Source organism: Mus pahari, chromosome 13 (genome assembly GCF_900095145.1).
Source record: "Mus pahari chromosome 13, PAHARI_EIJ_v1.1, whole genome shotgun sequence".
Classification (NCBI taxonomy): Eukaryota; Metazoa; Chordata; class Mammalia; order Rodentia; family Muridae; genus Mus; species Mus pahari.
The window spans coordinates 28378574-28403168 of NC_034602.1; the positions used below are offsets into that span (position 1 = coordinate 28378574).

General features: G+C 48.8%; 1 protein-coding gene across 3 annotated transcripts in view; it reads left to right on the top strand.

Moving 5' to 3' along the window:
• Rgs12 (regulator of G protein signaling 12) overlaps positions 1 to 24595 on the top strand; it is a 94714-nt gene that overhangs the window by 14580 nt on the left and 55539 nt on the right. For all 3 annotated transcript variants that reach the window (XM_021210481.2, XM_021210482.1, XM_029545134.1), the window contains exons 2-3: positions 1175 to 3158; positions 16617 to 16733. In XM_021210481.2, coding sequence (XP_021066140.1) covers positions 1278 to 3158; positions 16617 to 16733 — 1998 coding nt within the window. In that variant the 5' untranslated portion in view covers positions 1175 to 1277. The remainder of the gene's footprint in view (positions 1 to 1174; positions 3159 to 16616; positions 16734 to 24595) is intronic.

Sequence of the window (24595 nt, forward strand, 5' to 3'; positions counted from 1 at the left end):
ACTCTGAGTCTCTGCTGGGCCCTGCTTAGAAATTTCACATGTACATGATTTCACAGCTCCTTGCTGGAGGGACTTAAGTGTGTCCTATGTGATTCCCTGGGAGAAGATTCTGGAAGCTCTGGAAGATCACGCCTGGTTTTTTTGTTTTTTGTTTTGTTTGTTTTGTTTTGCATCACTGTATATCTTCCCTCTGCTGATTTTATCTTGAGTCCCTTCATTGTAAGGAATCTTAATCTGGGTGTGCCTCTGGGTTGAGTCCTCAGAGTCCTGTGGATCTCTGCCTTGGGTGGCATTGGGGATCCTGACACAGGTCTTTTTTTTTTTTTTTAACCCTTTTTCAGGTTTATAGTTCATTTACTAGCAGCTGGTAATCACAGACTTTTCTCCATATTCTTTAGATTAAAGTAGCTACACTTATACTTCCTGAAGGCTGACTAAAAAGTACCCTAAAGGGCCTGGAGAGATGGCTCAGCCATTAAAGGCTAAGGTCACAGCCAAAAAGACAAAAATATCCTAGAGTCTTAGGCTTGGATTTTAATGCCAAGCAGTCCTTTATGAAGTTGTGCCCTCTGGAGTAAGTCAGTACAGCTTTGCTTTGCTCCGCTCGGTTGCTGTTTCTCTCTCTCTTGGATGACCTCCACGGTTTGATTGATTGAGGTTGTTTCATTCTTACGTGTTTTCCTAGCATCGCACTTTGTTCAAAATAAATTAATTGTGGGAGAGTCATGGGATATGGGAGACGGTTTTGTAGAGGGGGTTTGGGATCAGATAAAAGAGTTGGGTAGTGATCTTCGAGGCCTTTGACTGCAGGACAGTGGCAGGCCCTGTTCTTCACACTGGACCTACAAGGGACTCCTTGGAGCCTTCAGGGAAACCTGGGCCTGCACCTTCGCCTCTTTCCACTCAGGGTGAATGCAGAGGCCACCAGGCTATTCTAAGTACATCCTCTTCAGAAACCCTGAAGGAGACTGAAGCTTTCTGCTTTGACATCAGGGGTCTTAGCCCAGTGTGAGAGCCACCAAGTTTGGATTCCTTTCACCTTGACATTTATGTGGTGACTTTTAGAGTCTCTTGCGTTTTTTTTATTATCAGTTACCTTGTGGAGTCAGGTAATGCCCATCAGGGTTTGAGATGCAGGCTCTTTAATAACCAGGTATTTGCATTTCCTCCTTAGGGTAACATTTCAAGACAAAAAACGCCAGTAGCATCATCTATTCCTTGAAACATGGAATCCGTGGAATAGTGGGACATGCGATCAGCCCTGACAATACAGCAGGATGTACAGGGCTGGGGAGCCAGGGAAGCGGCAGCCTGGCCCTGCGCCTCCTCGAGTGCGGAGCGTCGAAGTGGCCCGGGGCAGAGCTGGCTACGGCTTCACCCTATCAGGACAGGCACCCTGTGTACTCAGCTGCGTCATGAGGGGCAGCCCTGCAGATTTCGTGGGCCTCCGGGCTGGGGACCAGATACTTGCCATCAACGAAATCAACGTGAAGAAAGCCTCCCATGAAGATGTGGTGAAACTGATCGGGAAATGCTCTGGAGTCCTGCACATGGTGATTGCTGAGGGCGCCAGCCATGTGGAGTCCTGTTCCAGCGATGAAGAAGGCGGCCTGTATGAGGGGAAAGGCTGGCTGCGGCCAAAACTTGATTCTAAGGCTTTGGGTATAAACAGGGCAGAGAGGGTTGTGGAAGAGGTGCAGTCTGGTGGGATTTTCAACATGATTTTTGAAAGCTCAAGTCTTTGTGCCGGTGGCCCTGAGCCGCTGAAGCCGAAGCAGAGGTCCTTGTCAGAGTCGGCTGCTTTGCGGCTTGATGCTGGCCAGGCTGGTCTCTGTGCACAACATCCCAGCATGCTTTCCAAAGAAGACATATCAAAAGTTATCAATGATGATTCTGTGTTCACTGTGGGTCTGGACAATCACGATGACTTTGGACTAGATGCGAGTATTTTAAACGTTGCCATGGTTGTGGGCTATTTGGGCTCCATTGAGCTCCCTTCCACAAGTTCCAACCTGGAACATGAGAGTTTACAGGCTATCCGTGGCTGTATGCGCCGCCTACGGGCTGAGCAGAAGATCCATTCCCTAGTGACCATGAAGGTCATGCACGACTGTGTGCAGCTGGTCACTGACAGGGCTGGCGTGGTGGCAGAGTACCCTGCCGAGAAGCTGGCATTCAGTGCAGTGTGCCCAGACGACAGGCGGTTCTTTGGGCTGGTGACCATGCAGACCAATGATGATGGGGGCCTGGCACAGGAAGATGAAGGTGCCTTGAGGACATCCTGCCATGTGTTCATGGTGGACCCAGACTTATTTCATCACAAGATCCACCAAGGCATCGCGCGGAGATTTGGGTTTGCATGCACTGCAGACCCAGACACGAGTGGTTGTTTGGAATTCCCAGCATCTTCCCTCCCTGTGCTTCAGTTCATCTCCGTTCTATACCGAGACATGGGTGAACTGATTGAGGGTGTGCGGGCCCGTGCCTTTCTAGACGGGGATGCGGATGCCCACCAGAATAATAGCACCAGCAGCAACAGTGACAGTGGCATCGGCAATTTCAACCAGGAAGAGAAGAGTAACAGGGTGCTTGTAGTAGACCTGGGTGGGGGCTCGAGCAGGCACGGCCAGGGCAGTAGTCCAGGGTGGGAAAGCGGAAGTGGAAGAGGCTCACAGCCTTGGAGTGCACCCTGGAATGGAGGTTTCTGCCATGACTCGGAGGCCGGCTCCCCATTGGAAACCAGCCCCAACACTGACAGGTTCTGGGACTTAACAAAGCATTCAGGGCCCGTCTCTCACATGGAGGTCCCTCCAGCCACCTTGAGGAGTTCTATACCCCCTTCCAAGAGGGGTGCCACAGGTTCCAGCTGTGGTTTCAACCAGAGGTGGCTCCCGGTCCATGTGCTACAAGAGTGGCAGTGTGGACATGCCAGTGACCAGGAGTCTTACACAGATTCTACTGACGGGTGGTCCAGTGTCAACTGTGGCACGCTGCCCCCACCCATGAGCAAGATCCCTGCAGACCGATACCGGGTGGAGGGCAGCTTTGCTCAAGCCCCACTGAGTACCCAGAAGAGGGACTGGTCTAGAAAGGCTTTCGGAATGCAGAACCTTTTTGGACCCCATCGAAATGTTAGAAAGACCAAAGAAGACAAAAAGGTAAGCAGGAGGGAGTTTGGGAGGAATGGCTTTACCATAACATGGCCAGTAGCCACTCACAGTCTTGGCTTAACTCCCAGTGGCCTTGTGGCCTCTGTAAGCTGTCATGGCAACAAATCTGTTCTGGGCTGCGCTGAGCCCTTTACCTTGCTCTGCACTCTCTGCCTTGGTGTGAGCCCTGGCCTTAGGCTGTTCTGCAGCTATTCCAACAAGAAAGTGATTTCTTCCAGCTTCAGTAGGGCTGGCCTCCCTCTCTGCCCCTGGTCCCGATGGTGGCTGGAGGGCTCCTTCCCTGCAGCTCTTTTGGAGCCCATTTTATTTCTGATCCTTAGTTGCCATCGCAGTGTCTGCAGTAAGTCTTGGAAAAGTTCAGTGGGCCGGCTCACTTTGGGAACCTCCCTGGCAAATCCCGGGCTGGCTTAGGTTCCTTACCTGTTAGTGGTCACTATCCCTCGGGGATCTAAGTTTAGAGCACGAGAGGAGAAAGGCAGCCCTGTATTCCAGGACGGCATTCAGTGAGGATGGTGCTGTTTGAGACAAGGGTGTGCTGGCCACAGCAAGGCTCGGCACTCACCTCCTTGTTTCCGGGAAGCTGTTCTCAGAGACACGAACTTACAGCACCTTTTCTCTGTGTGTGCAAATTCTGATCTTAGTAGTGGAAAAGTTTCTCCTAAACCCTTCAAAAGCTGGTCAGGGCAGGGGCAAAGCAAAGGCCATGGCTGTCCCATCGGTGGGGATTTGTCCTGGAGCACTGTAAGCTTTAGTGATTTGTTTTCTTATGACTTGTATCAGGGAAGGAAGGGTAACCCCTGTGGTCTCTCCCTGATGGCGTCCGGTGACACTGATACCGCTAAGTGTAGGTTTAAAGCCATGCACAAAGTTGTACTTCTGCTGATTTCCAGCCTTTCCTCTCTTTGACTTTATAAAATAAAATCTTAGCAGGTTGTTCTGGCAGGAAAACAAACAGAACAGGGACAGCATACAATGGGAAGTGTGTCATCCTCAGGAGGGAAGGAGAACACAGGGGCATTCCCAAAGAGGTGCCCTCTTGAGCAGAGGAAGCATGGAGGTCTAGAGATACTCATATGGGGGATGTCCCATTCCAAAGCATGCTCAGCTAAGGAGTATATAGTCCTGAGCATGCTCAGCACGATGTTATGGAGCACATAGTTAGAAGATCCATGTCTCTGGACACGCTCAGTTTATACCCTAATGTTAGGACAGGACTGTGTTGAGCTTGCGGTTTGTCAGAAACAAAGGGGAGGCCAGAGGGCTGAACTTACTGGAAATGAGAGGAACAGAAGAGGACGGAGAGGGAGGGAGCAATGCTAGAGGCTGTGGTCAGGCTTCACAGCACTCCTCAGTCTTGTCCTGTCATCGTTTGCTGGGAGGCAGCGTGGCCAGCCAGGATCTGGTGGGGACACAGAACACCCTGCAGTGATGTGATCAGGGAGGCTTAGCTACTGAGCTAGGAGACAGGTGCTGAATGCAGAAAGGGGATGTGGCTTAGAAGAGTGACAAGGAAGAGGCCAGTCTGAGGAGGCACTGCAGAGTGGAGAGTTGTGAGGGGCAGCAGGTGGTTGGTTCTTTAGTGACAGCAGGCCTGGGTGAAGAGACTCTAGCAGCCTGTAGTGGCTCTACCGTGAGAAAGGTTGCCTGCTAGAGAGATGGCTCAGCCATTAAAAGCTGGGCTCACAACCAAAAATATGAGAGAAATGTTGTCAGGGTCACTGAATGATGGTCTACTCCCATCACTTGGAAAGAATAGATACTCTAACCTGAATGTCCCCTCCAGTGCCTCTGTGGCAGCACTGAATGTCAAACCTGAGTAGGGGCAGGGTGATCTGCAAGGCCCAGGGTGCAAAAGCAGGAGCTGGCCATGAAGGGTGACTCAGTGCCTAGTGCTGGCATGACACAGTGTCCCTGTGCACGCTCTCCATGACCAGCCTCCTGTACAATACCAGACAGAGCAGCCCAGTGGACCTGGGAGGCAGGCCTCATGGAGTGCCCTCTCCCTTCCAGAGCAATCCGAGTAACTCTCCTTCATCGACTTTTGTTTGTGAATTGGCCTGCTTGCACAAGAGTCTGTGGAGTGTATTCTTTTTATGCACCCATGAAATGTCTTCCTGGCTAGCTTTGTGACTGGCTCATGATGGGACAGCACGTCAGAACTTAGCTGCCTGAGGCGGTCAGTTCTCCAGCCTTAGCCTTCTCTTCCTTCTCAAGTCCCAGGACAGGGTGTAGCCTTTCTCACCCTTCTCTCCCCACACACTGCTGGGGGCTCTGCCTCCCTACTGTTTCTTTTGAGGACATTCCTATGACCTGGAGCAGCTGTGGCAAGCAGTAGGTACACGTGCATTTTAGCCACTTAGACAGTTGCTGGAGACAGTCTACTGTCCGCGTCCTGGTAAGGATGAAGTGAACAGTCAGGAGAGAGTACAGATCGGAGGTACTTTGTTGTTAGTTTGGGACTGACTTTAAATGAGCTGCAGTAGACTGCCCCACAGGATGTAAATGAAACAAGTTTGAACTCTGGAGAGCAGCAGGATGTTAGCCAAGAGCTGAGAAGGGTTGTAGCTCCAAGCTCCTGAGGGCCTTGGGATGCTAGTGAGGAGCCGCTCCTTCCAGACCATGTCTGCAGCTCTGCCTGCAGGAAGGACTCTGAGGTGCTGGGTGGTCTTGTCTCACTGGAAGCCAGAACAAATTCCTGCCTGAATCCAACCCATGAAATGCAGACCTAGGCAGAGCAAGTCCGCTCCATCTGCAGCTCCCACCAGTCTCTGCAGAGCCCTCACTTCCCTTCCTCTACTGAGTTCTGATGCTTCCTCTTGCTCCCTAGGTTTATAGGACATCAGCTGGGCCCTGATTGGCTGAGTGTGGGAAGGGTGAAAGTAGGATTAATCAGGAAAGAGAGGGCCAGCCTGGTGGGGGGGAGGGGAAGAGCCTTGACTCCACCCAGAGTTGCTTGAAGTTCAAGTTAGGCGTGGGGTCTCTCTGCCTATGCAGATACTTGCTAAAATGTCCAGGCAGCTGCCTGCCTCTTGTCACCTTTAGAAGGACTTTTTTATTTGCCACTACAAATCTGTGCTATGGGCTTGATCCTGGCAGCTGAGAGAGGTCGACAGAACGCACAGGGTTCATATACCCCTAACACCAGGACTGCTGTGACCCAAGGCATCCTGCCAGGGTGTTCTTGCCTTTAGCATCTTTACTCAGCTGCTGACTTGTGAGCATGGAGATGCACCCTGAAAATGGACCCCTCCCACCTCCACCTGCTGGAGCACCGGAGAAACACCATGTGAAGGGGGGATGATTGAAAGGACTCAGGGAGTCAGGCGGTTGGAATCGAGAAGCTCCTCACTTTGTTTGGGTTTTTATGGTGGCCAGGTAGGTTTGGCCCCTTCTCTTTGGTCCCAGGAGGCAGAAAAGTTTTTCACTGGTGTGTACAATGTATAGGAAGGACTGTCCTGGGCCATGAGATGTCCAGGAGTCTCCTTGGGAGCCATACTTCATCCATGCCTATATGGATGTGTAAAGGCTCATGCCAGGGCTGTGTGGGCTGAAGGTGAGCCGTGGAGGTGTGTTCTCCCACAGACCTGGGTGGTCAGGCAGGCAGGCTCTTCTTCAGGCCAGCTTTGAGTGGAGGCATGGTCTTCTCCGTGTATCTTTACAGAGTCATCCCTATGTGTGTTCTGATCTCCTCTGTGTCCCATCACATTGTGTTAGAACCTACCCAGTGAGCTCCTTTGATTGGTACCTCTGTAAAGGCCCTGTCCCCAATTGTAGCTGTGTGCTACGATTCTAGGTTAAGGATTCAATGTGTGGATATTGGGGAGAACAGAGCAGCCCATGATAAAGAGCGTCCTCCTGGGATTGATCAGGGCCATATCTCTTAGAGTAACTAGTGCCAGAATTGTCAGCGGTAGCACCAGATGTGGCCAGGGACCACCATGAGAATGATGTTTAGAGTGGGATGAACACAGGAACAAGATGGCAGTGTCTTAAAGTAGCAGTTAGGTGGGTGTCCCTGCCGATGCACAGAGCTGTGAGGGACAGGCAGTGAAGGGCAGCAGAGAGAGACTCAGACAGAATGTTGTAGGCAGTCACAGGTCAGACTGAAAATGAGCTGGTCTGACTGTCAACAGGTTGGATTTGCATTAGAGTCATTTGGGCTTGGAATCGACTGAACTGTATACAGTGTGTGTTCATTTTCTTTTTCTTTTCTTTTTTTTTTTTTTTTTTAAAGATTTATTTATTTATTTTATGTAAGTACACTGTAGCTATCTTCAGACACTCCAGAAGAGGGCGTCAGATCTTGTTATGGATGGCTATGAGCCACCATGTGGTTGCTGGGATTTGAACTCCGAACCTTCGGAAGAACAGTCGGGTGCTCTTACCCGCTGAGCCATCTCACCAGCCCCATGTGTTCATTTTCAAGTTAACCTGCTTGCTTGCCCGAGTCCATAGATGTGTTAGTTGGGGATGGAAGTAGAGCTTGCACCACTGGGGTTTGGGGTGGGGTTTCAAGAGAGTGGGCAGTGAGCCATGAAGAGGGACAGTGCAAGACTAATGAGGGACTCCTCATGCCAAGTGGGAACAGCAGGTCACACAAATGCACATTTAAATCTCTTGCTTTAAAGGTTTAGATGCCCTCAGTCCATTGTTAACTATCCACATTTATTTGTTTGTTTGTTTATTTTTAGCTTTTAGACTGATCATGTATGTGTGTGCACAGGTGGACATCCCATGCTATAGCACACGTGTAATGGTCAGAAAACAACTTCTGAGAGCTGTGTTCTCTTCTTCCGGGTTCCTCCAGGCTTGAACTCGGATTCTTAAGCTTGTGTACCAGTGCTTTTACCCCCGAACCAGCTGGCTAGTCCAAGTGTGCACACACTTAATGCGAAAGGTGGGACATTGTAGAGGGAGCCCGTCTTCTAGTGCAGGCCTTTAATCCAGTTACTCTTTAGCTGAGACAGGAGGATATCAGTCCTGCTTAGGCTAGAGTTCGAGGCCAGTCTAGGCAGTGTAGAGAGCCTCCATCAGTAAGGAAAGGAAGGGCTGAGATATGGTCCAGTGGTGGGATGTCTGCCTAATGTGTAAGACCCTGCATCTGATTTCTACCGCATTCTGCACACACAGCAAGTCAGCAGACTGGTGATAATGTCACCTTAACGGCCAGGGAGGATATATGACACTTCCATTTTGTGTCAATTTTTTATGATGGAAATGTGAACTTAGTGACTAAAAAAGGTCCCTTAATTATTATAGAGTATTTTTATTTATTTATTTTTGTTTTGTTTTTTTGTTTTTTGTTTTTTTCGAGACAGGGTTTCTCTGTGTAGCCCTGGCTGTCCTGGAACTCACTCTGTAGACCAGGCTGGCCTCAAACTCAGAAATCCACCTGCCTCTGCCTCCCGAGTGCTGGGATTAAAGGCGTGCGCTACCACAACCAGCTAGAGTATTTTTAATTTTTAAATTTTATTAATTACTGTCATCATCATGATTGTGTGTCTGTGTATGTGTGTATATATATGAGAGAGAGAGAGAGAGAGAAAGAGAGAGAGAGAGAGAGAGAGAGAGAGAGAATATGAACACTCACTACAGCATGCACTTGGAGGTCAGAAGGCAACTTTTGGAGTTGATTATCTCCTAACAAAGATTGGGGATTGAACTCTGAGGTTTGCATGGGAAGCCATCTTTCTGCCCCCTAAAGATTCTTTTAAAAAGAACAAAGCCCCTGTAACTGGCCTTGTTACAGTACTCAGGATACGGAGGCAGGAGGATCAGGAGTTCAGGGCCATAAAGTGAGTCTGAGGCTACTCTGGGCTACATGAAACCTTGACTCCAAAAGAGCAGGAGTCATGAAGGAATGAGGCCCGGAGGTGGAAGCTGTCATACCTCCTTCACTTGGCCCAGCAAGGAGAGGCTCACCAGAGACCCAAGGCCAGAGAACAATGCATTCAACAAACAGGTTTGTGTGGTTTTTCTCTGTGTGAGGGCAAGTTTCAAAATAGATGTAAATATTTTCTTCTGGTACTTTCAACAAAGACCACACCTAAAAAAAAAAAGGTCCCATAGTGTCACTGCCTCCCTGAGCAGGGTATCTGTGACCATCATTTGTATAAACTGACACGCTTGCCCCCAGTACCCACCCCAAGTCTTGGATGGACTAGGCAGTCAGGGTTCCCGTGTGAAGCACTGGCTCCTGGGGATGGGTGCTCTGTGTCGCCCCCACCACTGTCAACACATCAGAGGTCCTTACAATGCTGGTCTCCAGGGTGGTCCGACCTCTGCATGGTGCTGCTGGGAGGGTGGGTTGGTGTGGGTGGGGTTGCAGTAGAGCCCCAGAGGTGGAGGGATGCAGGCGGGTGTGCCTGCTGCCCTGTCCTTTGTCTGCTTTCCAGGAAGGAAGACTATTTAGAGTCCTGCTGGAACAGTCCCAGCTAAGCAATTGGCTTCCCAAACATGGACATTTCTGCCCTTTCACTGTGTGCAGATGTCTTACAAGCGCCTACTGCCTGGTCTATAGTAGCCCAGTACAGCTTCGAAGCTTTTCCTGTGATGTTATGTATAGCTGCTGCTCAATCACCTTTCCACTGTGTGCTATTCCATTATGTAAATGTGCCACAGCTGTTACACTCCTATTTTTCTTAGGTTTATTATCTTTTGTGCAAGAGTGTTTTTTCCTGGCTGGGCAGTGGTGGCGCACACCTTTAATCCCAGCACTTGGGGGGCAGAGGCAGGCAGATTTCTGAGTTCGAGGCCAGTGTGGTCTACATAGTGAGTTCCAGGACAGCGGTGGTGGTGCACGCCTTTAATCCCAGCACTTGGGAGGCAGAGGCAGGCGGATTTCTGAGTTCAAGGCCAGCCTGATCTACAAAGTGAGTTCCAGGACAGCCAGACTATACAGAGAAATCCTGCCTTGAAAAAAAAAAAAAAAGAGTGCTTTACCTGTGTATACGTCTATACTACATGTGTGCCTGGTGCCCACAGAGGGCATAAGAGAGCGTTGGATTCTCAAGAACTTCCTGACATGGGTGCTGGAAAGTGAACTTGAGGTACCTGAAGGAGCAGCATACTCTTACTGAACCACCACCCGCCCTCTGTTTCATTAGTATTAATGCCAGATGGGCATTCTTGCCCATGTCCAGGTGTTCTTGGGTTCTTGACTGTGGCTCTCTGGCACTTAGAGTGGTGGCTCACTGTGGCTTATGTTTGTGTTCCCTTGATTATAAAGGTTATTTCCTTGTTGGTGCATCAGCCTGTGCTTCTGCTAGGCTGTCTGTTCTGGGTCAGCAGGACTATAGATGCTGAGTGCATGCCCTGTGATGGTAGTAGGACCACACATGCACTCACCGACCCCCCGGCCTCTTACGTCCTTCCTGTGGTTGTGAATACCTAGAAGTCTCTAGCCTTATAATCTTTGTCTCAAGTAGTAAAACCCTCCTGCTGTAAGATCAGATTTTCTTCTCTTCCACAGCCTTTTTAGAGTTAACTTTTTAATGTATGCATGCAAGTGTGTGGGGGGGAGAGTATATGTATGTATATGTTCATGTGGGGGGGGTAGTATTGTCTGTGTGTATGTAGAGGTGAGAGGTTGATATTGGGTTGTGTTTAATAGCTTCTCTACCATATGTTTTTGAGGCCAGGGTTTCTCACTGAACCCAGGGCTTGCAGGCCAGACTAGCCTCATTGAAATTCATAGACCTCCACCTACCTCTGCCTCCTGAGTGCTGGGATTAAAGGTGTGTGCCACCATTGCTTGGCCAGCTTATTTTTTTAAAGATTTATTTTCCTATGTTGAATCATGTGTGTGTTTGTGCGTGGGGATGTGCACGTAAGTTTAGGTAAGTGTGGAGGCAGAGGCTTCGTACCCCTGGATCTGGAGTTATAAATGGTGGTGAGTGTTGGATCCAAACTCAGGTCCTCATGCTTGCTCTGTGAAGCTGTCTCCCCAGCCACAGAGATAGCTTTGTGAATAGGATTTGGCGTAAAGAAATGTGTTTATATGTCAAGTTGGCAAGGGGTGAGAATTTAAGACAGTATGTATATGTGTGTATGTGTGTGTGTGTGTGTGTGTGTGTGTGTGTGTGTGTAGGTCGGAAGACAGTTTGGCAGGGAATTTGTTCTCTCCACCCTCCATGCGGGTTTGTTGACCAAACTCAGGTTGTCAGGCTTGGTGCCTGACAACTCACTGAACCACCCATCCACCTGTTTTGTCTTGTGTTTTCCCCCTCTCCCTCTCCCTCTCTCTCCAAACTTTGACAGTTACCTTCCTACATGTCTTTAATAGACTTATTGTTTCATTAGAGTCAGTCCTAGCTGTTTTATGTAATGTTGTTGCTATTATTAATGATACCATCATAATTATAAATGCCACCTCTGATGATACATGAACATTGAGGGGTTTTGTTTTGTTTTTTGTTTTTCTTATATAGAATTTTTTTTTATACAGCTGTCTGCGTTTGGAAAGTTCCTTCTCCTCCTTTGTTAATACAATTCCTCCAATGGGTGTTCTAACTTAGCTTTTCTTTCTGAGTGTTCTGCATACATGGAATTGTGTGGGCTTCCTCCTCTTCATTAGATTTTCAAATGTTAGACCACATCTGCATTCCCAAGATAACCGCAGCTCAGCACAATGAGCGAGCGAGCTTTCATATGCTAGTGGATTTGGTTTGCTAGTATTTTTGTAAGATTTTTAAATCTGTGTTTATGAGACTCTTCTGTAACTTTTCCCTTTTCTCATTGTCTTTCGTTCTAGTAATAATTTTTTTGTTTTAAAAAATTAATTATATTGTATTAAATTAATAGCAGAGTTTTCTCCTTCCTTCTCTTTTCTCTCCCCCCCCCTTTTTTTTCTTTTCCTTCCTCCCTTCCTCCCTCCCTCCCTCCCTCCCTTCCTTCCGTCCTTTGGTTATTTGATAGAGGGTTTAATAGCCCTGTGTAATAGCCCTGACTGTCCTGGAACTCACTTTGTAGACAAGGCTGGCCTCGAACCTGGAGATCTGCCTGCCCACCCCCTGAGTCCTGGGGTTAAAGGTGAGTGCCACCACACCAGACTTTTGCTCCCCCTTTCCCTGTGTTAACCTCCATCTAGGAATTAAACCCAGGACCTTCTCCTGCTAGGCAAGGCCTCCACAGCTTAGGCACATCCCCAGCCCTGGGTTCTTTTATTAAACGGCATCAGCAAAGCAATCAAGCTATACCAGGGACACCAGCTTGGCTAAGACAGCACTTTTTTTTTTTAATTGGATATTTTTTTTATTTACTTTCAAATGTTTTCTCCTTTCCAGGTCTCCCCTTCAGAAATCCCCAATACATTCCCCTCCCCCACACCCCACCCCCTCTTCTATGAGGGTGCTCCCCAACCTACCCATTCCCATCTTCCCGCCCTGGCATTCTCCTACACTGAGGTATCAAACACCCTCAGGCTCACGGGCCTCTCCTCCCATTGATGTCCAACAAGGACAGCAATCTCTTTTATTTAAACTTTTCCATTTTTATGATGGAGGCAGGTAGTTGGTTCCCAGTCCTATTAGGGCTCCTTCTGTTAGCTTGTGCAATCAGAAGGAATCTATGGATACAGTCCATCCATGGTGTGGGAGGAGAGGTGAGTCTGGGCTCCTGAAGGCACCAGGCCTCCCTTTTACTCTTCGCCTTTTGTTTTGTTTTTAAGGCTGTGTGGTTTGTTTCCTCAGTCTTTTCTCTCTCTCTCTCTCTCTCTCTCTCTCTCTCTCTCTCTCTCTCTCTCTCTCTCTCTCTTTGACCTCACTCTGTAGACCAGGCAGGCCTCGAAATCAGAAATCCACCTGCCTCTGCCTCCCAAGTGCTGGGAATAAAGGCGTGTGCCACCACCATCCGGCCTTCTCTCTCTTCTTGGTGTGGCAGTTTATACTTCGTTGTCTCCTTTAAGGGTTCTTGGCCTTTCCTGAAAGATATTCGGCCCTTAGATATTTGCTGCCATGCTTAAATGTGCTTTCCTGTGTAGTTGTCATTTCCTTTCTTGAGTAGAAGACCTGGACCTTTCTCTGTCTCAGAAAGGTGATTCACAGTGACCAGGAGTAGTTTCTTCAGCAGTGTTTGCAGTAAACATTATAGGGCTGAAGGGAGGCCTCACTTGGTAAAATGCTTCAGATCCCCAGAATTCGGTCCTGGCAGTGAAGGGCATGGAGCTAGCGAGCCGCAGGGCTTGTCGACCAGTCGGCCTGAGCCAGCGACAAACCCTGGCTGTCTCAGTGAGGCTCTGTTGCTGTGATAAGATAGCATGATCAAAAGCCACTTGCAGAAAGAGTTCATTCCAGCTAACAACATGCAGCTTACACTCCATCATCAAGAGAATTCAAGGCAGAAACCTGGTGGTATGAACTGAAGCAGAGGCCATGGAGGGGTGCTCTTATAAATTGCTCAGCCTGCTTCCTTATAGCATCTAGGACCAGCAGTCCTGGGGTGGTACTGCCTATGGTGAGCTGGGTCCACCCACAGTCAATATCAATCAGAAAATGTATCACTGACCAACCCTCAGACTAGTCTGGGGGGGGCATTTTCTCAGTAGAGGTTCCCTCTTCCAAAGTGACTCTAACTTGGGACAAGTTAACATAAAACTAAACCAGCACACTGTCTCAAGCAAAAGGTAGAGGACACCTGAGAATTGACACCCGAATTTGCCCTCTGACCTCTGCATGCATGCACATACATGTGTGTGTGTGTGTGTGTGTGTGTGTGTGTGTGTGTGTATACACACACATATACACATAAATACAGGACATAGACACAGACCACAGCACAGCTATACTTGTCCAGTTTTGTTTTGTGTCTGACAAAGAGCTTGGTCCCAAGGCCATTTTGATCTTGGGATTTGAATTCATTACACTTATCTTTGTTGTAACACATCATGGAGTACACCAGTTCTAGCTGTGCCCAGCCCTAAGACCTCCTGTGACCTGAAGAGGGCTCTGCACCTTCTTCCTCCTCTGCAGCCACGTACTGTCAGGCTTTGCCTCCAGGGGCCTCCGAGTGGCCCTGCAGGACCAGATGTCACAATAGTAGCGCTCCATCCACAGGGACCTTTTCTTTCCTCCATTCTGAGCCCAGCTCAGGGTCTCCCAGCTCCTTGGCCTCACTTCTTCCCCTCAGAGATTCTAAGTCCTAGCTCTGTGGTCCTTCCTAGGAGCTTCTAGTGTGAGGCGCCCCCCCCCTTGTCCTCTAGGGCCTCCTTGCCTGCCCTGTCCTCCAGTACCAAGGCAGCTGCGTGACACACAGGATTCTCTCCACTGAAATGCCTCACGGGGACCCTGATTGATGTGTCAGGAGAAGCAAACCTGTCACTTCCAAACATTGTCAGAATCCTGTGTCACATCTCGAAGAACCTTCAGATGATCTGGTCTCTGTTTATGCCCAACCTCTTGTTCAGCATCTGGTCAGTAAGACTGAGGGAACACTAGATCTGTCCCTGGCACTGGGAGGGCAGAAACAGGCGCTGCCAGGATAACTCCCTGCTCTACTGGGGCCTGTAGTCTGGGGCCGAGACTTTTGGAATAACAACTTTAAATTTTGACAGTGTAGGCAACAAAGGGGGGGTACAGAAATTATACTATCTCAGAATGCAAAATGTGTGCTTATTGAAGAAAATAAGCAACGTGGGGAAATGGCACATCACAGCCTACCTCAGCCCACTGGGATGACCACCGTCACAGCTGGAAAGTCCCAGGTCCTGGCTAGGACTTGTGAATCAGAGCTGTGTGCACTGTTAGTGGGAATCCACGGTGGAACAGCCACTGTGGAACAGTGTGGCACGTCCTTAAAATTCTTTTGGGTAGAATCACCATATGATCGAGCAATTCTATGTCTGGTATAGCTAGAATTGAAAGCAGAGACTAGCCGGGTGGTGGTGGTCTTTAATCCCAGCACTTGGGAAGCACAGGCAGGCAGATTTCTGAGTTAAAGGCCAGCCTGGTCTACAGAGTAAGTTATAGGACAGCTAGGGCTACACAGAGAAACCCTCTTTCAAAGAAACAAAAACAAAAACCAGAGCCAAACAAACAAAAAATGGGGCAGGGAAAAAAAAAAAAAGAAAAAAGCAGAAACTGGAACAGATATTTTGCACACTGGAGTTTATAGTTTTATTATTCCAGCGGCTAAGACTTGGAGGCAGCCTAAGTGACCATAGATGGACGAATAGAAGACTTCAGCCCTGGAAAGGGAAGACAGCCTGACATGTGCTAAAACATGAATGAGCCTCAAGGGCATTATGGCCAAATAGGCAAGCTAGTTACAAGAAGATGAGGATGTAGTGATTCTGCTTATGTGAGGCCCCGAGTGGTCATTATCAGACAGGAAAGCAGACATGGGAACAGTGTCCACGTGGGATGGTGAGTAATTGCTGGATGTGGGTGGGATGATGGCTGCCAGCACTGGTGTTCTTAGCACTGCTGAAGAATGGTGGCTTAGTTTGTGCTGCTGAACATCACATCTGAGGACTGTCTTCCAGTGTGCTCTCTGTGGGGAGTCTGAGTGGTGTGGGGCCAGCTCCATGAACTAGTGAGTGTATTGATGGGTACTGCTGGGGGGTTGCTACAGGACTGTGGACGCCTTTAGGCACCTGCATCACTGAGAAGCTCTTTCCAGGAAGAATGGGGACTCATGAAAGCTGTATCCTGGGAGTTCCTCACTTAACAATAGCTCGCTGCTTTCACTGGCTTTGTGAGTCCTTTCAACTTTCTAAGCTGTCCAAGATCTTTTCTAAAATGTGTATGTGTAGGCCGTGTGTGTGTGTGTGTGTGTGTGTGTGTGTGTGTGTGTGCCACAGGAGGCCAGAGGAGGGTATGGCAGCCCCTGGAACCAGAGTCATAGACGGTTGTGATCCACTTGACATGGGTGCTAGGATTCAAAATTGGGTCCTCTGGAAGTGCAGGAAGTGCTCCTAACTGCTGGGCCATCTCTCCAGACCACAGGCCTGCTTCTATTAGCTTCCCAGGAGCGGGTGTTTGAATTGAGAGGAAATAGCAGCATGACATTGTCATTTCCTGGAGGAAGAAACCCAGGCCTTTTGCTGGAACGATCCTCAGACACAGGGTGCCCTTGGCTTCTTAAAGTGAGCTAAGATGACACGGAAGCACGGGCAGGTGAAGACAGCCTTCACATGGGCAGGTTCTTCACACACTATCAGTCCGTCCCTGGAACAGGCTGTCTGATGGGGTGGGAAAGCAGGGTGGGCCTTATCATCTAGGGCACACAGTTGGTAGCTAACAACAGATAGCTAAAGATCCTGGGGGGGCTCTTGCAATTGTTTGCACATTTTGTGGTAAATATTTTAATTGAAGTCTACGGAACAATGACTTCAAGTGACCCTCCCACAGTGCTGCTGGGCTTGGCTCCCCCTTCAGTGGAGCGCAAAGGACAGAACAGATAGTGTCTTCCCAGGAGGGTAACCTAACACATCTTTTTCTTTGTATTTAGAGTTCAAAATTGGGGCGGGGAGTTGCCCTGGCCCAGCCGTCTCAGCGCACCTCAGCTCGAAGATCCTTTGGGAGGTCTAGGAGATTCAGCATCACGCGCTCCCTTGATGATCTTGAGGTAGGTGCAATGGCCTCGCTGGCCACTGTGTGCTACTGCCACTATTTCCCCTTTCTTCCCCTCCAAAGATTTGTCCCCACCTTCCTGGGAGCCCACTGGACTCTGCCTCTCAGCAGGAGCTTCCAGGGCACATGGCTGGAGGTTTCCTGTAACTCAAAGTGCCTGAGTCATCTGGACCCCCACACTGGGGAGCCCTGATCAGAAGGGAGCATGTTTAATCCTTTGGGACAATTGAGGTAGGACTGACCCCTGCCCTTCCTAAAGACCTGATCATCCCACGTCAAAGGCCATTTTAGGAATAGATTTTATTTGGTTTATAGAAAGCTAGAGCAGAAAGAAAGTCTTGATGATGGTGCACAGTTGTCCCCATGTGAGGCTGAGTTTCTGTCATGTCCAGTGGGTATTGTGGGTGCATTGCCGCTAGTGACAGTGCAGCAGCAATGTCAGGAGGACGGCCTCCATGTATGGGCACATAGGCCATGCCATGCATACTAGCCCACAGAACACGTACAGAAGTTGGGCAGCACCCAGGGTCCTCTGTGCTCTTCCTGTTCCCTCCCTGAGGCCTTGGCACCCACAGATCGTGTTGCTGACTTCCGTTCTGAATTCTGATGGACACAGTTGTACCCGTGCCCTATCCTTACACTTTTTTTTAAAAAAATCTTTTTTTTTTTTTTAAAGATTTATTTATTTATTTATTCATTATATGTAAGTACACTGTAGTTGTCTTCAGACACTCCAGAATCAGATCTTGTTACCACCATGTGGTTGCTGGGATTTGAACTCCGGACCTTCGGAAGAGCAGTCGGGTGCTCTTACCCACTGAGCCATCTCACCAGCCCATCCTTACACTTTTTAAAGGCAGCCCACTTGCTCTCAAGGTGTATTTTGTAGTTTTCTGTGGCCCAGTGGTATAAATTCATGTCTTGATGGACACTCTGAGGTAGGTGACATATCTGCTCTAAAGAAGCTGTGTGAATGTCCTCATGTCCATCTCATGCACACGTGTGCTGGTGCTAGAACGTTTCTGTAAGCGGAAGAGCTGAGTGGCGGGTGTCCATCCATGGCTGCTTTCACATTTGGCAAGGTGACAGTGAAGATCAGCTGCAGAACTGTTCCATGATGCAGAAGAGAAAACGCTGTCAGGCAGAGGCTGAGCGGCAAGGTCCAGCCTTGTTACCCTTTTGGCATTGCTCACCAGAAGGTGGATTATGGTTAGCCTGTCTACAGGTGGGGTTTTCTGCCAGGGGTGCTTGTGTCTGTGCTTGTGCAAGAAGAGGCCTATGTGGGTCTGAGCCTGAGCAGGTATTTCACTTCCTGGTGGTGGCTCGAGAAGCCACTGCAGAGGTTTAGGCTACTGTTTTGCTTCCTTCATCTCCATGGATGTGCTGGATCTTCCTGCTGGCCAGCAACTGAGTCTTGCTGGAGTCAGTAAGGGCAGCATTCCATCCTGACCCATTTGCTCTCCCTCCTGTCCTCAGAGGAGCCAATAAGAAGGTTGTCTGCATGCCCACTGGCCTTGAACTCACAGTCCTTCTGTCACAGCCTCCTAAGGACTAGGACCCAGGCCCATGTCAGCATGTCTTACTGATACAGCCACTTGACAGATAGGAAGCCCAATTGCAGACCAGCTATTAAATATTTCTTGGGTCACAGGGCAGTGGAGCTGTGGCTTTTCATCATGTGGGTAGCCTCTTGTTTAATCTTCCTGAATTTACCCTGAAGATTTCAAAGTGCATAAGCTACAAATAACCCTGGCCTCCTGGGGAGCTGCGGCACCTGTCCATGTATACTTTCCTTGGCTGCTGGGGCAGCTGTGCTAGAAGCTTCCTCCAGACCTCTGTGTCTGTGGGCTCCATGGCCCCTAGGTGCAGCTGGCCCTGGTGACAGGGCCACTGTAGAGTGCAGCAGAGTGCTGAGACATCACCCTGATGGCTAGAGAGTGAGCGGCTCACTCTCTGGGGTCTACATGCCAAGCAACTGCTGTGGTCAGAAGGCAGCTGGGATGAGGCTGCCATGAGCTGATGTTGGTGCTGCCCCTGTGCCACTCCATTCCTGCACTCTCAGCCTAATGCTGGAGGCTGGCCCTGTTCTTCGAAGGGCTTGGCTTGGTGGGGGGGGGGGGTCTAGGGTGCTCGGTGGTGGATACAGCCATGTGGGACAGGTCTTCATGCTCTTGGTCACTCCTGCCATTTTGAGGCCTTCCCCTTCTGTCCTCCAGCCTCATCACCTGTCCTGCTCACAATCCTTTACAGTCTCACCTGGGCTCATTCTTCTTACACACAAATGTGTCCAGACTACCATGTCAGAATCTGATCTTTCTGGGCACTCCATCCTGACCCATTTGCTTCACCAGCTCACCCACTGTCCTCCACAGTCACTGGTTCCAAGCACTTCCCTGGCTGTGAGTGACCTGGCTGTCTCCTTGCATGGAAGGGTGCAACACTTCGGTAGATTGCTGCCAGGCTTACCCCAGGAAAGGACAGTCTCACGCACATGATGGACAGTTTGATACTGGAAGCTGACCATTGCCCAATGTAGAAACTTTGTGTCCACCTGGCCCAGCATAACTAGGAGCTGCTTTTAGCAGCAGGAAGCAGCAGTGGGAACACTGTGGGCAGCAGGTCTGAGCCATGTTCCCAAATGAGAGGCAGGCAGCATGGAGAGGTCTGTGCTAACAACTTGTCTCTTGAGAAGAGACATCCAACTTCTCACCACTCTGCTAATGCACAGCCCTGAGTGCAGGTCTGTCTCCTTCCCTCCCAGGTATCATGAGCCCTGCAATGTTGTGATGATCTGGGGACTCAGGTTCTCTCTGACTGTCCTGTGACCGGGGGGGGGAGGGGGGAGCATTGCTGTTGGCCCAGAATAGCTGCACACATTCCCAGCATGCTGCCTCCCAGTACCCTGGCAGAAGCAACTTAGGGGAGAAAGGATTTATTCTGGCTCATAGCTCAAGGTTATGGGTCATCAGAGCAGAGGAGTCATGGTGGCAGGAGCTCAAAGCAGGGAGTGACGACTTCATCATGCTAGTTCTAACTGGCTTTCTCAATTTTATACACTTGGATCTTCTGCAGGGAATGGCCTCGCCTGTGATTAAGCTGGGGTTCCCAGCTGGGCAGTGGTGGTGCAGGCCTTTGATAACAACACTCAGGAGGCAGAGGCAGGCAGATCTCTGCTTTTGAGATCACCTTGGCCTACAGAGTGAGTTCCAAGACGCAGACAGCTAGAAGTACACAAAGAAACCCAGTCTACAAAGACCAAAACCAACCAACCAACAAAACAAAAAGATGGGGTTCTCCACATCAATTTCAAATAGCACAACTACGATAATCCTCCACAGGCATGTCCAGAGGCCCATCTCCCAGGTGCTTCTAGATTCTACCAAGTTAAACACTAGGGGAAACTGAGGCATTGCTATTGACGACACTTGCCTTGTTGTCATAGGACCTTCTTGATTGTCTCCTGATCTTTCCCATAATTAGTGATTTCCAGTTTGAAAAGCGGCTTAAGTTTGCAAGTTGAACAGTCATGGCTTTACTTGGCCTCCTGGTCATCTACATTGATTTCTTTGTCTTGACTAAGCAATAGCTTTGATAGCTCCCAGCCAGCTGGTACCCAGGAGCACCTTGCTCCACCCTCTATGAGGGAAGTGTACTGGAGCCAAGTGTTCTGTCTGTTCTGTCTCTTACGGGGTCTCTCTTAGGGGTCTCTGGAGGCCTCTGCCTGCCTGCCCTCTGGCTGCAGGGATGGCATGGTGCTGATCTTAGTTCTGCCTCTCCCACCATTTGCTTTCACTGGGCTCAGTCCCTCTCGACACATTAGTCTCTTCCCCCATTGCTGTGACTTGGTGCCTATGCTTTCTCATTACACCCTCATGGACCGGTTGCAAAGCTGAGCTCATGCTGGACCGTAAAGCAAGTCTCAGGAGAGTGAGTGACAAAGGGTGCACAGCCTCATTGCAGGCGGGCTAGAAACAGTGGCACCTGTCAGCTCAGTGAGCCATTCCTTGCTAACTCATCCGGTTCAAAGAAGACATCCCCATAGATATTAGGAAGTGTTTTGAACTGAACAGCACTGGAAGTAACCACCTACCTAAACATGCAGGGCATGGCTAAAACCTGTTAGGTTCGAACCTGGAATGCCCCGCGTAGGCAAATGTTTTGAATTCTCAGTCCTTAGGTGCTAGCACTATGTTGGGAAGCTGTTAGAGGCCCCATCAACAGAAGTTAGGGCCTAGGTGCAGCTCTTTGAAGCCACTGACACACATTACTGCAACTGTGAATCTCAACCACTTGGTCCCCACTGTGATGGGCTGCCACAAGTGATCTTCCTCCCAGAGTTGTTCTCACAGTGACTCAAAACACCAATGAGGGGTTACTAATTTCACTTTCTTATGGTTTCTTTTTCTTTTTTGTGTGTGCATGCATGTGTGTGGGGGGGTGTATGTACATGTTCATGTGAGTGTATGCACATGTGCTTGCAGGTGGAGGTCAGAGGTTGGCATCTGGTGTCTTTCTTGGTCTGCCTTCACTTTATATTTGAGGCTAGTTTTCTCACTGAAACTCATTGATTCTGTTAGGCTAGCTGGCTAATGAGCTCCAGAAATCCTGTCTCTGCCCTCTGAACACTGGGGTTGAAGATGTGTAGCACCATGCCCAGCCATTATGTAGGTGCTGGTAATCTGAACTCAGGTCTCACACTGGTGGACAGGCCTGCATAGATTGGGCTGTCTCCCCAGCCCCAACAGTGTGCGACAAGGAGAGTGGAATGTCATCTCAGGTTGGACACGAGCCAAAGAATAAGAGCAGAAGCAGGGCAGTCCTCAAGGGTAAAGCAGCAGTTAATCTAACAGTAGATAAAGGGGGACTTTATGCTCAGCTGGTTTATAGGAGGCCACTATAACCTTGGAACCAAAAGCTCTGAGGAGAAGGTTTGGAAGATTGGCTAATACTAGATGTGAGGATCCTGAGCAAGACAGTAGCAATCTGAGTGCAGCGGTTTTTATCTTAGGGGTACATTGTTTGATATTTAAAATGTTAATACCCCCTCTCCCTAGAGTGTGTGGCTTACCACCGTAACAGGGTAAAGTAGGAAATAGTTACATACTATCTAAACAGGCACAAAACACAGCTAACAATGTAAGAATGAAAAGGAGCATCCAAGGTCTCACCAAGTTCTCGGAATGGCCTGTGTCACAGTGTGTCAGGGTGTGGCGTGGCACACATTATACTAAGCTTTCCTGAGACCAGCCAAGACACAGTGTCTGCTTCTATTTTCCATTTAAGTTTTTACTGGTATTATTGTTGAGACACACAGAGATAAAAACAACAGACATATGAAATGCTTGCAAGAAGTAAATGAAAAAGTTCCAAGTGATGGCCAGTTACTCAGAGTAATGGGCAGATTAGCAAAGCTGCTGGATACATGGATACTGTACAAAAGTCAGTTGTGAACGCAGCTAGGAAAGGATCTGGGATTTAATGCAGTGCATTCTTTTCTTTTTCAAGTTTCAGTTGACATACAGTTAATATATTTTTATCATGTACAATATCATGTCTTGAGGTATTAATTGATATTACATATAACCAAATATAGTGATTTGTGTGTGTGTGTGTATAGTAAGAACATTTAACATCAAATTTCTTGTTAATTTAAAAAAACACCCTGGATCAGTGAGATAGCTCAGGAGGTCTTCAAGGTGTTGCCAAGGTGCTGCCAAGCCTGGAAACCTGAGTTTGATCCCTGAGACCCATATGATGGAGGGAGGCCCAGTTCTTTTTTTTGGGGGGGGGGTTGAAACAGGGTTTCTCTGTATAGCCCTGGCTGTCCTGGATCTTACTTTGTAGACCAGGCTGGCCTCGAACTCAGAAATCCACCTGCCTCTGCCTCCCAAGTGCTGGGATTAAAGACGTGTGCCACCATGCCCGGCTGAGGCCCAGCTCTTACAAGTTGTCCTCTGATCTCCACGTGTGTGTTGTGGTATATATATATATATATATATATATATATATATATATATATACACACACACACACACACACACACACACACACCCAAAATATATATATATACACACACACACACACACACACACACACACACCTTAACTCTTTTTCTAAGTGTAATGTTATGTCCTTTAGCCTCACTCCAGCTTTGCCCTGAGTTGATGGAGCCTCTGGAGCCCCATCCTACCCTCCGCCTTTTTGCAAGCAGGCTTCACAGACTGAGTTCATTGGACTTCCTCGCTGTGCTTGATTTGTTTCCCCTAAGGTAAAAACTGTCTGAGTTACTCTGTGCTATTGTGCTTCAGTGCAGCTGTAATCAAAATCCCAGCGGGTGTTTACCGCATTTAAGATTATTTTTATAAAATTTTTGTGGAAATACAAAGGGCCAAGAGGAGAAAAGATCTGTACTGTAATTTTTTATTGTGGGTAAATGCACATGACACAGCTTGCCATTTTAACCCTTTTTAGGTATGTATTGAGATTGAAATGCACCCTCCAGCTCATGGGCTGAAGAGTTTTTATCCCTATGTCTTGGTGCTTAGTGCTAGTTTAAGAGGTGCTAGGATTTTTACTGGGTGTGGCTTAGCTGGAGTAAGTGGGGCTTAGCCACAGTGGGTGGGACTTGGAGTAGGTGTGGCTTAGCTGGAGTAGGAGTGGCTCAGCTGGAGGAGCCATCACCTGTGGGATGAATCCTTAGGAGCTGTTTGGTTTCCCTGTCTGTCCCTCCCTCCCTCCTCCCCTCCCCCTCTCTTTCTTGCTCTCCATTTTCACTCTCTCTCTCTCCTGGCTCTTAGTCTTTCTTCTTGCTGGCCCCCGTGAAGTGCAGAGCTTTGCTCTTCCATACCCCTCTGCCATTTGTTCTCTCTCACTGATCTAGAAAAATTGCATCTGTTATCCATGAACTAAAACTTCTGAAATTGTGAACCCAAATCAGTTTTCCATCTTTAAGTTGGTGCCATAGTTTTGTGTTTGTTCCAGTGCTGGTGGTTGCTCTGTGTGGACCTGAGGAGGCAAGGACATAGCTAGGTTAGACTTTGCAGGTTTGCCTGAGAGGATGGGTGAGGTGAAGGCCAGAGAGGCAGTGGGAGTGGTCTAGAAGACTGGTCTCAATTCTATGAAGAAGGGAGTAAGGAGGGTTGGTGGGAAGGAAAGCAGGGTCTTAGAGCAGGTTGGAGGCAGTGGCTGCCGACTGCCCTTAGGGCTGCATTGGAGTCTCTCTGTATGCCCAGTGTGCCTGTCTTTCAGACTCAGCATGGTGAGAAGAGTGAGGTCATCTGACAGAGTAAATGGGGTGAGCTGGGGGCTTCAGCCTGGTAGAGGGCAGACAGGAGTGGGCCTGCACACCTCCTAGGAGCTGAAAGTGGGGGCTGCTTTGTGTTAAGCCTGAGCATATGCAGTGTGAGTATGCCTATGCTGTAAGGGAATTTGGAAGCCATGGATGGCACTCTCTCTCTGTCTCTGTCTCTATCTCCTTAAGTCCTAGTACTTGTGGCATCAAGCATTCTCACCATGCTGTGCTGTGCTAGGATGGAAAGTGTCCAGTGCTTGTCAAAGAGAGCCAGATGTTAGAAGAGAAATATTAATCATAAAGTAATTCAGGGTTGTGATTATGGCTCAGTGATAGAGTCCTTGCCTAGCAATTGCCTAGCATGTGCAAAACTCTGGGTTCCATCTCAGCACACACACACACACACACACACACACACACACACACACACACACACACACACACACACATACACACACACATACACAAAAGGTAATTCCAATTTAAGACCAGCTTCAGACTTTGTTTCTTTTGTATATGTCTAGGTGCTGGTGTGTGTTGTATGTAGAGACTGGAGGACACCCTCA